The sequence below is a fragment of the Candoia aspera genome, chromosome 3, assembly GCF_035149785.1.
Source record: "Candoia aspera isolate rCanAsp1 chromosome 3, rCanAsp1.hap2, whole genome shotgun sequence".
Classification (NCBI taxonomy): domain Eukaryota; kingdom Metazoa; phylum Chordata; class Lepidosauria; order Squamata; family Boidae; genus Candoia; species Candoia aspera.
Window position 1 is genome coordinate 106,504,146 of NC_086155.1, and position 14,332 is coordinate 106,518,477.

The 14,332-nt window shown below is 41.0% G+C and overlaps 1 protein-coding gene across 2 annotated transcripts in view; it reads left to right on the forward strand.

Moving 5' to 3' along the window:
- COP1 (COP1 E3 ubiquitin ligase) overlaps positions 1 to 14,332 on the forward strand; it is a 143,681-nt gene that overhangs the window by 35,414 nt on the left and 93,935 nt on the right. For both annotated transcript variants that reach the window (XM_063298488.1, XM_063298489.1), the window contains exons 10-11: positions 242 to 356; positions 2,470 to 2,605. In XM_063298488.1, the coding sequence (XP_063154558.1) occupies positions 242 to 356; positions 2,470 to 2,605 (251 nt within the window). The remainder of the gene's footprint in view (positions 1 to 241; positions 357 to 2,469; positions 2,606 to 14,332) is intronic.

The following is a 14,332-nucleotide window of genomic DNA, read 5'->3' on the forward strand; positions in this document are numbered from 1 at the left end:
TTTTTGAATCTTATGTCAGATATGTAAATGTAGATTTGTTGAACTTCTCCCTTCATAAAAACAGGAAATATGGGCAAGTCTACCCTCTAAATTACATAACTTAAGTCAGAAAAATAAGAGATTCCTATCTGAAATATCTGAAGTACAAGTTATAAGATGAAGAATATATTCTGTCCAAAATTGTTGCACACATCTGGGTCTTATTTATGAATATAGTTTTCTTCACTTTTCTTTCATTCAGACTAAGAAACAGCCATGTAATAACAGTACCTTGGCTTCAAGGAGGAAGAGACTTACAGCTCATTTCGAAGATTTGGAACAATGCTACTTTTCCACTAGGATGACTCGACTATCAGGTAGAATGCCTGTTAGCTTCTGAATAAAGTGGTTTGTCATGTTTCCCAGTATCCTTCTCCTGTTCTGCATAGTAATTTACTATGGTTGAGATAGGATAGGATAGGATAGGATAGGATAGGATAGGATAGGATAGGATAGGATAGGATAGCCCTCTAGTCAGTCACTCATGGTGATAACTACATATGGTGGTAGTCATCTCCCATATAGACTATTGCAATGTGCTGTACGTGGGGCTACCCTTGAAGAGCATCCAGAAGCTACAGCTGGTTCAAAATGTGGCCACGTGAGCAGTTTTGGGTGCCCCCAAGGATGGCACATGTAACACCTTTGCTGTGGGAGCTGCGTTAGGTGTCTGTTTGCTTCCGGGTCCTATTCAAGGTATTGGTTATCACCCTGTCCATGAAAGAATGTTGATTGGCGGGGCCCAGGAAGAGATCCTTCTCTGCCATTGCCCTCACCCTATGGAACATTCTTCCCCCAGAGATGAGGCAGGCCTCCTCTCTCCCGGCCTTCCAGAAAGGGGTGAAGACCTGGCTCTGCCATCTTGCATGGCGCATGAGGAGGGCTAATTAATTCTGGGGATGGTTAGCACCCTGAAGACGCTCCCATAAATTAAATTAAGAACTTTTTAAACTGCTATACCTTGGATTATATATTTTTATTTAAAAACATTGTTTTTATTGTATTTTAATGACTATTTATTCTGGTTTTATTGTAAACTGCCCAGAGTCTCTCTTTGAGTGAGTTGGGTGGTGACTAAATTTGAAATAATGAATGAATGAATGACATCTGCAGCCATAATATTACTCTCTGTTCTGTTTTGAGATTTGTAATGTATCTGGTCTCCGCCTGATTTTTTCCCCTCTTGTTCTCATCATCTTCCTCCTTGTCTACACAGAACTTAATATTTGTATGATTCGTCCCTTTCCTATATTCCCAATATTGTTTGCTTCAAAAGGTTGTTTCTTCTCCCTAAGTGAACCATGTTCCTTCTCTTTTCCTTTCTCTCTTCACCTTCCATTTCTTCTGTATAAATCTCAAGGCTGTACTCTTTCTTTGAATATTTGAGCTTTTGTTTGTAGGTTTTATGTGTTCTACCCCGAGGACTTGTCACACCTCAGTCTCCTTCCATGTGGTTAGAATTCCACTACAATATAATTCAGTTCTTCCATAATTCACATCATGGGACATTCCTCCTCAAACCTCTGCACAGATTTCCTGTTCTTCTCAGCATCCAGTGCAGACATTTTTCATGACATATCCTTGTCTCCCACACTGCCCTGATCTAATCCTATGTACCAAATAACTCATCAAAGTTTTACACTGACTACAATCCAGGTTTGTAATATGAAAGTGGCTTATTTAAACCTTGATTATAGTATATTTTTTTAACTTCCATTGGGATTTTATTCATATTATATAAATGGGTATGGAATTATGATGCAGCAAGTTTGTCAGTGATCATGCTTTTCTCATGTCTTAAATATTTGAAAAGTTATTTTCCCTCTCAAATTAATATGTATGTATGTATGTATTTATTATTCAAATTTCTATTACCGCCCATCTCCCCCCAAAGAGGATATTTGAGTTAAGTGCAAAGAGCAATATTTGCTGTACTCTCTCTTTGAATATTTGAGCTTTTGTTTGCAGGTTTTATGTGTTTTACCCTGAGGACGTGTCACACCTCAGTCTCCTTCCATATGGTTTATTAAGAGATTTAGAATTAGGCAAAATGATAAAATAGTATTTTTACATTGTACGTATTTTCCACAGAAGTATCTGGTATGCCCAAATCATGCTTATGGGGCTGACAGTCTATATCATCTGGTAGGCATCAGGCTGGGAAAGAATGTTGAAGGGTTATATTGGACTTTCAGATATTCTACCCCTCACTTAAATTCTGTATTTGCTGTGTACTGCAGAACATGTTTTCAGATCTTGATGGACTGCATAAGCAGCCATTTCTAGGCTAGTCCTGCAGATTCAAAGAAATTCAGTTTTTAATTGACCTGTAAACTGACAGTGGCAGCTGACTGAAACTGTGTTTACCATTTTTTCCCTTCTTCTAAAAATTTTAAAGTGCATTCTTTCCTCCCTGCTTCTCCCATCTAGATGATGGTAGAACCTCAAGCCAGCTGGATGAATTTCAGGAGTGCCTATCTAAGTTTACTCGCTACAATTCTGTTCGACCTTTGGCAACACTGTCTTATGCAAGTGATCTCTACAATGGATCTAGCATAGTCTCAAGGTAATAAATATGTGTGTTTGCAATGCTAGAAATCCTGAGAATTCATAGTCTGGCAGAACTCTTCATTTATTTGCAGACCAGTTTTATTCACAAAACTTTGCAAAGTTAGATATTGCTTATATTATCTTAATATTGCTTTGTAAAGCTTAGTAAATTTCATTCTTTATAATTAGTGTAAGTCACTATACTCAGATCTAATTTTGAAATAATTAAGAGATTTTACCATCAAAATCATCCATCCATCATTTCTGACCTGTTGCGACTGTAGTAATCATGTCTGCCTGTGTATTCAACTCATCAATTTCTAGGTTACCTTTCAGAACCAAAATCCTTCCAAAGCAATTTGATTCTCTTGAATCCCTGCTTTGATTATTGCCAACTTAGGAAAAATTGGAAAATATTCAAAGTGGGTCCTTGGCAAACCTGGTGATACTGAACCAAATCAACAAGTGAATGGAATTGTTTCAGAAATGCTGATTGGGTGGAGGCACTAGAGCTTGGAGATAGGTTTGCAAAATAGGCAGTGGAATTCCAGGAGAATATGTAGAGATGGATATGTAATGGTATCAGACTGCTATGTGCATGAACTGAGAAACCACAAAGGAATACAAAGCTGTGTATTTGGAAAACTTCAAAAACTTTCAGATTATGTGTTCAGCTTTATAAGTTTTTTTAAATTATAAAATGAGCAATCTCATCATTGTATGTAGGTGTTTTTATATTTAGCTTGAGTATATGCACGGTTCAAAATTACATCAGCTGACTTGAACACTGGGTCAAATCCAGCAGGATGATCTTAATGATGTATAAGATGGTGCATCTCTGTAGGAAAAAAAAAGTAACGTCTAAGAACAGGATAGGGAAGGCTTGGCTTGATAGCACTGTTTGTAAGAAGATTCTAGGGATTTTAGGGGACCCCCTGCTACATATGAACAGTGTGATATTGCAGTTGAAGGTCAGTGCAGTCTTCAATTGCATCAATAGTAACATTGTATCCAAATCATGGGCAGTAAAATAGGTTTATTATATATTCTATATATAATACTTGTCACAGTGTATCCAGTACTGGGCACAGCACTTAAAGAGAAGTTGGCAAAGTTGGAGCAGACTCAGAGGAGAGCTATGAGAACAATAAATAGTCTTTGTCCATGGCTTGTGCAGAATGGATGAAGTTGTGGAGCATGTTTGTCAAAAAGGACATTGAGTCTACAAATACCTAAAAGGTTATCATATGCAGGAGTCATTGGATCTGTTCTGAACCTGTTTTCTTCTGAAACCAAGGACCAAAAGATTAAAATTACAAGACAGAATATTCAGGCCAAATATTAGGAGGAATTTCTTAATCAGAGCTCTTACACAGTAGAACAGTCTGCTTGGAAAAATCTGCCTAGAATAGTCATGGACTTCTGGGGATTTTCCAATTAGGACTGGATGGCTACCTGTTGGGGATGGCCTAGTGGTTTCCTGCATTGAGCGAGGTGGTAGACTAGATGACTTACAAGACCTCTTCCAACATGTGTATTTTGATTCTACATAATCAAAATAATGGTTTGATCATTATGTGCTTAATTTGCACAGAGCCATTGTTGAGTTGGGTGGCCTTATAATTATAAGTAAAATATAGTGCATAAACCTGCACAGACTGTTATAGATAGAATTCACAGAAGTATAGTATATTTGAATGAAGGAGTAGAGAGCTTAGGCCCATTAGATCAGTTGCAGTTTTAATAATAACTGAATATTTATTTATTATATTTATATCCTGCTTTATCTGTACATGAGCTCATGATGGCAGGCATGGTGCTCCCTTCTGCTATTTTTCCCACAACAGCAACCCCATGAGATGGATTGGACTGAAAGAGGGTGACTGGACCAGTGAGCCTTCATAATGTGTGGGCCTCCTTCCTCCTAGTCCAGCATCTTCATCACTCTACCATACTGGCTGTCTAATTGTATTATAATGTACCTTCTTAAAGAAACATCTCAAATCTTTGCTTATAATCCATACTCAGGTTAATTCAGTGATTTCCCAAAATATGTTTAATGATAGTACAATTGTTTGGATCCTCATAGTATTCTGGATGCTAATAAATATATTTAATATAACATTAAAATCTATTAGGGAATAATTGCATTAATTTGAATATGATATATTAATAGCCATATTTATATAACTTAGTTGTTATTACTTTTAGTCTATAAAAAACAGGGAGAATATTACAAATGCCAGTAGGAAGTCATTTATTTTATAGAAGCACAATGTATTATATTGAAGCCCAATGTGTTTTGGAAAATTCTTTTGTCAAAAACAGTGTGCTTTCCAGCTAAAAAACATTGACAAAAGGATTTTCCAAAGCACATTGGGCTTCAGTATAATAAACTATTTTGTATTGATGTTTGAGATACTCTCCCTATCCCCTAACTCCTTTTTTCAGTGCCTTCCCTTTTTTTCCCTTTAATTTTTGTCTGGCCTTGGAAATGACAAGGTAGGAAAACTTCTGTTGTTTTAATTTTTGGGAGAAAGAGAAAAAAATATTAAATACAATAACTAGATCCATTTTTGTTTAAGGTATGTGAGTTAGTATAAATAATTTGTCTCCTATAAGGTAGGGGTTTCAAGTATAGTACAATCATACATACAAAGATAACAATATATAATACATGCAAGATATCAGAGACGAATTCCATTAAAAGAAGAGCATGGAGATCTATCTCTGTGGCAAAGATAATCAGTTATGTGCAAGTAAGAGGTAAAACTTGGTTTTCTTAAAATATTTATTAACCCTTTATAGCACTACTCATTTTTATTGTATTAAAATTATTAATAACATAGAAACTTTGTAAATTGAAGAAAAATTACCTGGGAGTCACTGTAAATTTTAAAATTAACAGATGTGCGTAATTTTCCTGTGTTGTACTATTCCCAGAGTTGTGATTAAAAAAAGATGAAGCACATCATTATAAATGTTAAAATAATTAAGACTAAAAACCACCAGTGTTGCACATGAATATTTATAAATTGTTTATAACAAGAGGCTTTTTACAAGATGTTTTCCCATTCTGATTTTAGAAATGAAAGTAGAAGCCCAGTTCCAAAGAAAACTGTTCCTTGTTGCCATTGTTTCCTGGATTTACTTCTACCATTTTTCTTCTTCCAGTTAGTTAAAAGTGTTCCAAAATTATTCACAGACATGATACTAGGGAACTGGAAATGCCATATTAGTTTGCTAGAGGACAGCCTAATCTTTTACTTGAACAAATTTCAGGGTATGATGCTTTTTAGTACTGCTGAAAATGTTTCTCAAACTTAACTTGCATCTTTAGGCTCAGCTCTAATAGCCAGGGTATCTGTATGGGTAATTTACTTTAGTCAGTGTTTGGTCAGTTTTTATCTCAAAGGCAGCTGGGCTGAATTTAAGGAATCTCCAGCCCAATCCCAAGGAAACTTTGAAAAGAAACATGTTGTCTCCATTTTGTGTTCTCAGTAAATTTAGTACAATATTCCCATTTAAAAGGTGAGTGGGAGAGAGAGAGTCACTTTCCCAGGCAAGTAAATATAGTAGTAGTAGTAATTTACCAAACCACAAGATGGCAACCTCAGTTTATTTTGCAGGTAATAACAAGAATTCTAACTGCTTGATAGAAATGATATGTTGGCAAGATCTCATACCATCTGTATTCACCAAAGGAACATTTGAAGCATTTTTTAATTTCTAAATGAGTGAAATTTCTCAGAACATATGAGCCAATATTGACATTTCAAAAAGTAGAACTGCTTTTCATTTAATTTTGCATCAGTGGAAATAACACTTCATATATATAGTTACACAGTGTTAGAATTGTGTAGCAAACTGGCTAGGTTGACAAGTTAATTGTTCCTTTTCTCTAAATTGTGGAGAAAATTGTGGAGAGACAGATAACTCCCACATTTTAGTTTTTTAAAATTTCGATCCTTTCCCTCCTGTTGTCCCCAAATGTTGACAAGTTTTATATATTTGTATGTGTGTATGTATATATGTATGTATATACTGTGTATACTCTATATCAATCCGTTGGAAGCACCAAACAGACTGAACACATATACTAACTACCCCAGAAATTGAGAGAACCATGTTGTACCTGCCACATAACTCAAGATGAAGTCAGCTGGCAACCTAAATTTAGCATCCTAAACATGGTTGAATATGTAAAGATTCAAACCTAAACTTGTAAGAATCAAATGCTCAAAGCCTTATGTCTGGATGCTTTTTTTGTGTGTGTGCTCTTGACATTTGCATTGTTAAATTTTTCCCCTTCATTTATGAAGAAATTGATGAATTCTAGATTTTTTAATTAAAATGAAAAAAATAAAAATCAAATGAAATTTTCACCTCTTTTATATGGGTTGGTTAAAACAAAGCTGCCTTATTTTTTCCATTTTTTCCTTCCCTTTTTTTCCCTTTTAAGAAGGAAATAGTTATGTATTGGTCTACTAACTGAGCAGATAGCAGCTTCTTTTTTATGTATTTGAATTCCCAGTTAATAAAAGTAGTCTTAAACAGGGATGCATTTGATTTCTTCTGAAGTTTTGCTTATGGTTTTTGTTCAGTGAGTTTTTGAGTGGTCCAATAACCACACCATTACACATTATCCCTTAACAATTCAGGGATATGTAACTCTGTTAAATCATTATGGAGAAAAATCCTCAGGGAGTCTGTTTTTCCATCTCAGTAGTATGACGGTACCCCTTGATCTATCTGTGCTGCCAGATAATACAGCTGAGAGAATGCTTACATCATTTGGGAGTCCTAATTCCCAGGGACAAGACATGATGGTATCAAGATGATTATCTTGAATTCCACCATAGCATATATTAATTTAAACACTGTTTCCACATCACTGCAGATTCCTTGGTTTTCCTTACAGTCCCCCGGAGACTGTAGAAGGATTTCACCCAACACATAAGGCAGCCTCATGTCATAATAGCATACATCACCCTGTGATGTATTGTGGGGTGTATTCCTTGATAGCATTACCTGTCAAATATACATTTTCTCATTCCTTCCTTTTTTCATTTAATTTGTGACCATTGTGTTTTATTCCATTTCACTAAAGAATCATTTCTGTATGGGCTGAAATAATTTAATATACTGAGAAAGAAACCATTTGGTTTTGATTCATTTGTTTTATCTCTAAGGTTAGTTACAGTGGTGCTTAAAAGTTTGTGAACTCCTTTGAATTTTCAGTATTTCTGTATAAGTGTGATCTAAAACATGATCTGTTCTCCACACAAGTCCCAAAACTAGATAAAGAGAACCCAATTAAACAAATGAGTCAAAAACATTATACTTGTTCATTGATTTATTGAGGAAAATGATCCAAAGCTACATATTGGTGTGTGGCAAAAGTATGTGAACCTTTGCTTTCAGTAACTGGTATGCCCCCCATGGACAGCAGTAACTGCAACTAAATGTTTCTGGTAACTCTTGATCAGTCCTGCACATGGGCTTGGAGAAAATTCAGTCCATTCCTCCTCACACAGAACAGCTTCAATTCAAGGACCTTGGTGGGCTTCCTCACATGAGCTGCCCACTACAGGTCCTTCTACAACATTTCTGTAGGATTAAGGTCAGGACTTGGACTTGGCCATTCCAAGACTTTATTCCGCTTTAAACGTTCTTTGGTTGTACAACTTGTGTGATTTGGGTCATTATCTTGCTGCATGACCCACTTTCTCTTGAGCTTCAGTTCATGGACAGGTAGCCTGACCTTTTCCTGTAGAATTTGCTGGTACAATTCTGAACCAATAGTTCCATCAATGATGGCAAACCATCCTGGTCCAGAGGCAGCAAGGCAGACTCAAACCATGATACTGCAACCACCATGTTTCACAGGTGAAATAAAGTTCATATGCTGGAATGCGATGTTTGCCTTTCACCAAACAATGCTTTTCATTCAAGCCCAAAAGTTCTGTTTTGGTCTTATCTGTCCACAATAGCCTGGTGGCTTATCTACATGGTCTTTTGCAAACTGGATGGGCAGCAATGTTTTGTTTGGAGAGTAGTGGCTTTCTCCTTGCAATCCTGCTATGCATACCATTGTTCAGTGTTCTCCTGATGGTGTTCTCACGAATGCTGGCATTGCAAGAGAGGCCTTTAGTTCCTTAGGCATTACCCTGTGCTTCTTTGAGACCTACCAGAGTATTACATGCCTTGCTCTTGTCATGATCTTGGTTGGTCGATCCCTCCTGGGGACAGTAACAATGGTGTTGAATTGGGGGTCTTCAGAAATCTCCTTTGTTCAGGCCATGACACACTTCCACATCCCTAAATTGTGAAGATCAGACTTTGATATTGAATCCCCAGTATTCTGTTCTTTAAATAGGCAGGACCTCCTACACTTACACCCAATTATCATCCCATTGATTGAAACACCTGATTCTAAATTCCTCTTCAAATGAATTGATTGTTCTAGAGGTTCATATACTTTTGCCACACACAAATATGTAGCTTTGGATTATTTTCTTCAATAAATCAATGAACAAGTATAATGTTTTTGATTCATTTGTTTAATTGGTTTCTCTTTATCTAGTTTAGGGACACAGAAATGTTTAAAGGAACTGCTGTGTGTAGTTTGCAAAGGAGAAGAGAAAAGAGTTATTTTATAGTGTTGCCATACAGAGAAGGAGTGGACTTGTTCTCTCTTACTCTGGTGGGCAGGACCAGAACACATGGGTGAAACTACCAGGAAGTAGATTGAAATAAATATTAAGAGGAATTTTTCTGAGCTATCAGCCAGTGAAATAGGTTGCATTATGTTCCTCTTCACTGGGAGGTTGAATAGCATTCTGTTCGAAATTCTTTAACAGATCCTGTACTGAACAGGATTGGACTAGATCATCTTTGGGATCCCTTTGAACTTTATGATTCTGTGTTCTGAAACTTGGCAGGATACAGCTCTTTCAGAAGAGGTATCTGTGCTGGTTAATTATTTTCAGTTCCTCCAAGAAGTAAAAATGATATTGGCAATTTGGGGGGAAAAGCATGTTTTTTCTTCAGTTTGTGGTAAGTTGTCTAAGAAGGTATAATTCCTGAACATTTCGCTCAAATTTATATTACTGTTGTTGGAAAATATGGTAAAAGTTGATTAAGAAGGGGAAAGAGTTACATGATCTGAAAAGAAACCATTCTGTCACACAAAACAAAATTTAATTGTTATTTGGTGTTTTCCAGTTATAATTACTAGGGAAGCATGGAGGTTAGTGGTTTCAGATCAGGTTTATAAAGTGAAGGTTTGGGTTCTGAATTTGTCCAGTCTTTTCCCCTCTTAATTACTTAATCAGGATCCAAACTGTAATAGTATAGTTTCTCAAAGAATTGTATTGGGTTGGAAATTTTAAAATCTTACCAATAAATTGTTTTGGTGGCATGAATTAGCTATTGGGTTACAGTCCTATGTCCTGAACTCATTTAGTAAATATTTATGAGCATACTATGTTTAATATACGAGTACCTGCAATATTACCGTGCTCATTTCCTCCTGGTGACTAATACCATACTTATTTTATACAAAAAGATTTACCATGACCTTGATATGAAAGCAAGTGACAGGAAGAATAATAGAGCAGGAAGTCCTTTGGTTTTGGTCTGTCAAATACATAGTGGAGATCTTTGTGCAAATTCCCCAATGATTTTCTTAAAAAGAAATCTCCATAAAAGGAATTGAGAAGCTAGGAGTTGCTTTCCCCATAGCAGGTCAACTGCATATTCAGAGAACTAAAACTGAAAGCTGGGCAGTTGATGGAAATAAAGAGGGAGGGAAACGGAAAGAACTTTACTGAACGCACACACAGCAGGAGAACAAGCACTGTCTTTTGCTGAGAAGAAATGGGCATATGCCTGAACAAGACAGGGCAGGTCCAAGGGTAGCTGCTCTGCATTGATGCTCTGTCATACCTGAGGCCAGGTCTGGGTTCTGCTCCCTTCAGCACTACCCCAGCTCCACCTGCTACAACTTTAGGATGAGAAGCCTGGCTCTTCACACTCCTAGCCATGTGTGAGGAATGCCTAAGCTAAATAAAAGACCCAGACTATAAGCAGAGTTAAGTTCTGGCTTTTATTCAGAATAGAGTGCACACCAGTAGAAAGCTGAGAGTGCGAGAAGTGCGTCAAGAGTAGAGTTAAATAGCTTCGCGCCAATTAGCGCTCCACCCCCACATTCCCTGGGTGTGCCCCACGAGTTCCACGGGGTGACCGGCCATCCATGCTTTGCTAGGTGAGAGGTCGTCCATCCCCAATCGCCTCGGGCATTGCTCCGTCTTTCTTTTCTGCGGCGTAATGGCTCGTTACCAGGCGATTAGGCTTCGGAATTCCTCGAAAGCATCCGGACGCGCCCTTCCGATCTTCGCCCCGATCTTCCCTTGCTAATGGTGTTAATTGCCGATTACCGGGCGATGAGGGCTTGTAGATCTCCTAGACCCATTACTGTCTTTGTCCTGTTTTATTGCCCATCCCTCTCCAGTCATTAGTACGCCTCCGTGCTTTGTCATGCGAGCCGTTGCAATGTCGCCAACATCGCACCGGCGATCATGGCATACCGCCCCCCTGGAGAAAATCAAGCCGAGGGTTTGAAGAGATATGCCACATGGAAGTTGCGGATTAGTTCAGGTGCCTGAATGTCGCGGGCAGCAACCTATTCAGGATGGGGAAAGTGTTTCCAGCGCACTAAGTATTGGAGGGAGCTACGAAGCTTGCGGGAGTCGAGAACCTCCTTGACTTCAAAGTGCTGCTGTCCGTCGATCATGACGGGTGGGGGGGGGAGTGCGTGGATGCCACCGGGAGGGGTCACCGGCCAGCTTGAGTAGGCTGCAGTGGAACACCGGGTGCAGCCGCTTTAAATTATGAGGCAGATCCAAACGTACTGTGACAGGGTTCACAATTTGTGTAACCTGAAAGGGGCCAATAAATGTGGGGGCCAGTTTCTTGGAGGGTTGGGGCAACTTAATAAATTTTGTGGAGAGGTAAACCATGTCCCCTACTCGAAAAGGCGGCTGTTGGCGTCTGTGCCTGTCAGCTTGAAGTTTGTATGCGGTCTGTGCCTCGAGAGCGTCCTTGATGACGGGCCAGGAGTCTGCGGGTTTAGGACCCCAATCACAGGCCGCCACTACTGGGGACGGGGGTTGTGGAAGCTCGGGAATGGGGACGAAATCTCGACCCGACACCACTCCGAAGGGGGTTTGTCCCGTGCTTTGATGCACCGTGTTGTTGTATGCCACCTCCGTGAAGGGGAGTAAATCCACCGAGTCGTCCTGGTGCTAGTTCATGTATGAGCGGAGGAATTGTTCCAGGGTGGCATTGAGGATCTCAGTAGATCCATCCGTCTGGGGATGCCAGGAGGTTGACAGTGCTTGCTCGGTGCCGATTAATTTCAAAAAAGCCCGCCAAAATGGTGAGGTAAATTGTGTGCCCCTATCGGTCACCAAGCGAGAGGGACAGCCGTGAAGGCGGTACACGTGTACCAAAAAGAGCTTCGCCAGCTGTTGCGCTGACGGGATAGAGGCACAGGGGACAAAGTGAGCTTGTTTGGAAAAGTAGTCTTTGACTACACAAATGACTGTTTTCTTCCGACTAGGCGGTAAATCCACGATGAAATCCATAGAGATTTTGTCCCAAGGGCGTGAAGGGTTAGCCACGGGCTGCAGTAGCCCCTGGGGTTTACCGGACGGTCGCTTAGACATAGCGCAAACGGCAGGATGCCACATACATTTTGACATCCTTTCTCAAGGAGGGCCACCAGAATTGGTGTCGGGTCAGGTGGAGGGACTTGAGGAACCCGAAATGACCAGCCTGCTTGCTGTCATGAGACCGGCTGAGGATAGTTGACGGTTGCGAGTCAGGGACGTATAAACGACCCTCCACCCAGGTGAGGTCTTGTTCCATGGAGACCTTGTCTGGGTTGGCAAGGAGCCAGGGATCAGATTTTACTCTGCACGCAACCCACCCGGCATCTGTGGTTGCCGGCGGCCCGGAGCGGGCTGCGTTGGAGTCGTTTGCAAGGTGGGGGGAGGCTGTTCCCGAGCGCGGCTCTGGGTGACAGCGGCCAAACCCAATTGAGACTCTGAGAGCACAGTCCCCATGATGTCGGAGGCAGGTTCCACGTCTTGGGGCAGTCGGGAGAGTGCATCTGCCAAGAAGTTCTTCCTCCCTGGGATAAACTTCAGCTGAAAGTTGAAACGGCTGAAAAATTGAGCCCAGCGAATCTGCTTAGGGCTGAGGCGCCTGGGCGTGTGGACCCCCTTGAGGTTGCGGTGGTCTGTCCAGACCTCAAAAGGGCAAGTTGCTCCCTCTAACAGGTGACGCCACGCTTCCAGTGCTGCTTTTACTGCAAATGCCTTTTTTTCCCAGACATGCCAGTGTCTCTGTCTCGGAAAATTTCTGGGAGAGATAGGCACAGGGTTTCAAGAGTCCTGCAGGGTCCTTTTGCAATAGGATAGCCCCAATTGAAAAATCCGAGGCATCAGCTTGCACTACAAAAGGCCGTCCGGGGTCGGGGTGGGCTAGAATTGGATCCGCTGTAAAGAGTGCTTTCAGCCGGTCGAAAGCAGTCTGACAGGCGGGAGTCCAATTGAGCACGGCCCCTGGGTTATTTTACCTTGCGCGTTTCGCTGACTCCTTTGGTCCGCAACAAATCGGTCAAGGGCAGGGCAATTTCTGCGAACCCTTTTGCGAAGGATATGTAGAAATTTGCGAATCCCAGGAAACTTTGGAGTTGACGCCGGGTGCGTGGGCGCTCCCAGCTCAAGACAGCTTGGACCTTAGCAGGGTCCATTTCGATGCCCTTATCTGAAATCCTGTAACCCAAGTAGTCCAGGCGCGACTTGTGAAATTCGCACTTGGAAAGCTTAGCATAAAGTTTAGTGTGCCGGAGCTTGGTGAGAACCTGTCTGACCAATCTTTTGTGTTCTTTCTCAGTTTTGGAATATACCAGGACGTCGTCCCGATAAACCAGTACGCCTTTAAACAGATGGTCATGTAGGACCTCGTTAATTAGTTGCATGAACACCCCCAGGGCCCCTGCAAGACCAAACGGCAGTACTTTATACTGATAAGAGCCCAAGGGACAGTTAAAAGCTGTTTTCCATTCGTCCCCCTCCCTGATGCGGATGTGGTAATACGCCTCGCGGAGGTCAAGTTTGGAAAACACCTTTCCACTTGACAAGTGTGCCAACATGTCTTTCACGAGGGGGAGGGGGTACCTGTTTGACAAGGAAGCTGAACTTAACCCGCGATAGTCTGTACACAGTCTTAGGGTACCGTCCTTCTTTTTGCGGAATAGAACGGGCGCTCCAACCGGCGAGTTTGCTGGTTCGATGAAGCCCCGTGCAAGGTTTTTGTCGAAGTCCCGCAGTGCCGCTAACTCCTTTTGGGTCATCGGGTAAATCTTTGGCTTCGGCAATGGGACATGCGGGAGCAGTTTGATGGCACAGTCCGTCTTGCGATGGGGGGGTAACTGGTCCGCCTCCTCCTCCCCGAAGACGTCCACGAAGTCCGCGTATTGTTCTGGCAGCCCCTCCAGGGGGGAAGCTTGAGCTTGGGGGTCGACAATCTCTGCCCTCCCTACCGTCAAATTGGGGGATTTCCCCTTGGCCGGTGCTTGGTAGAACCCATCCTCGAAAGTTATCGTACGGGTCCTCCAGTTAATGTAGGGATTGTGACGAGTTAGCCAGGGGATTCCCAGAACCACTATAGG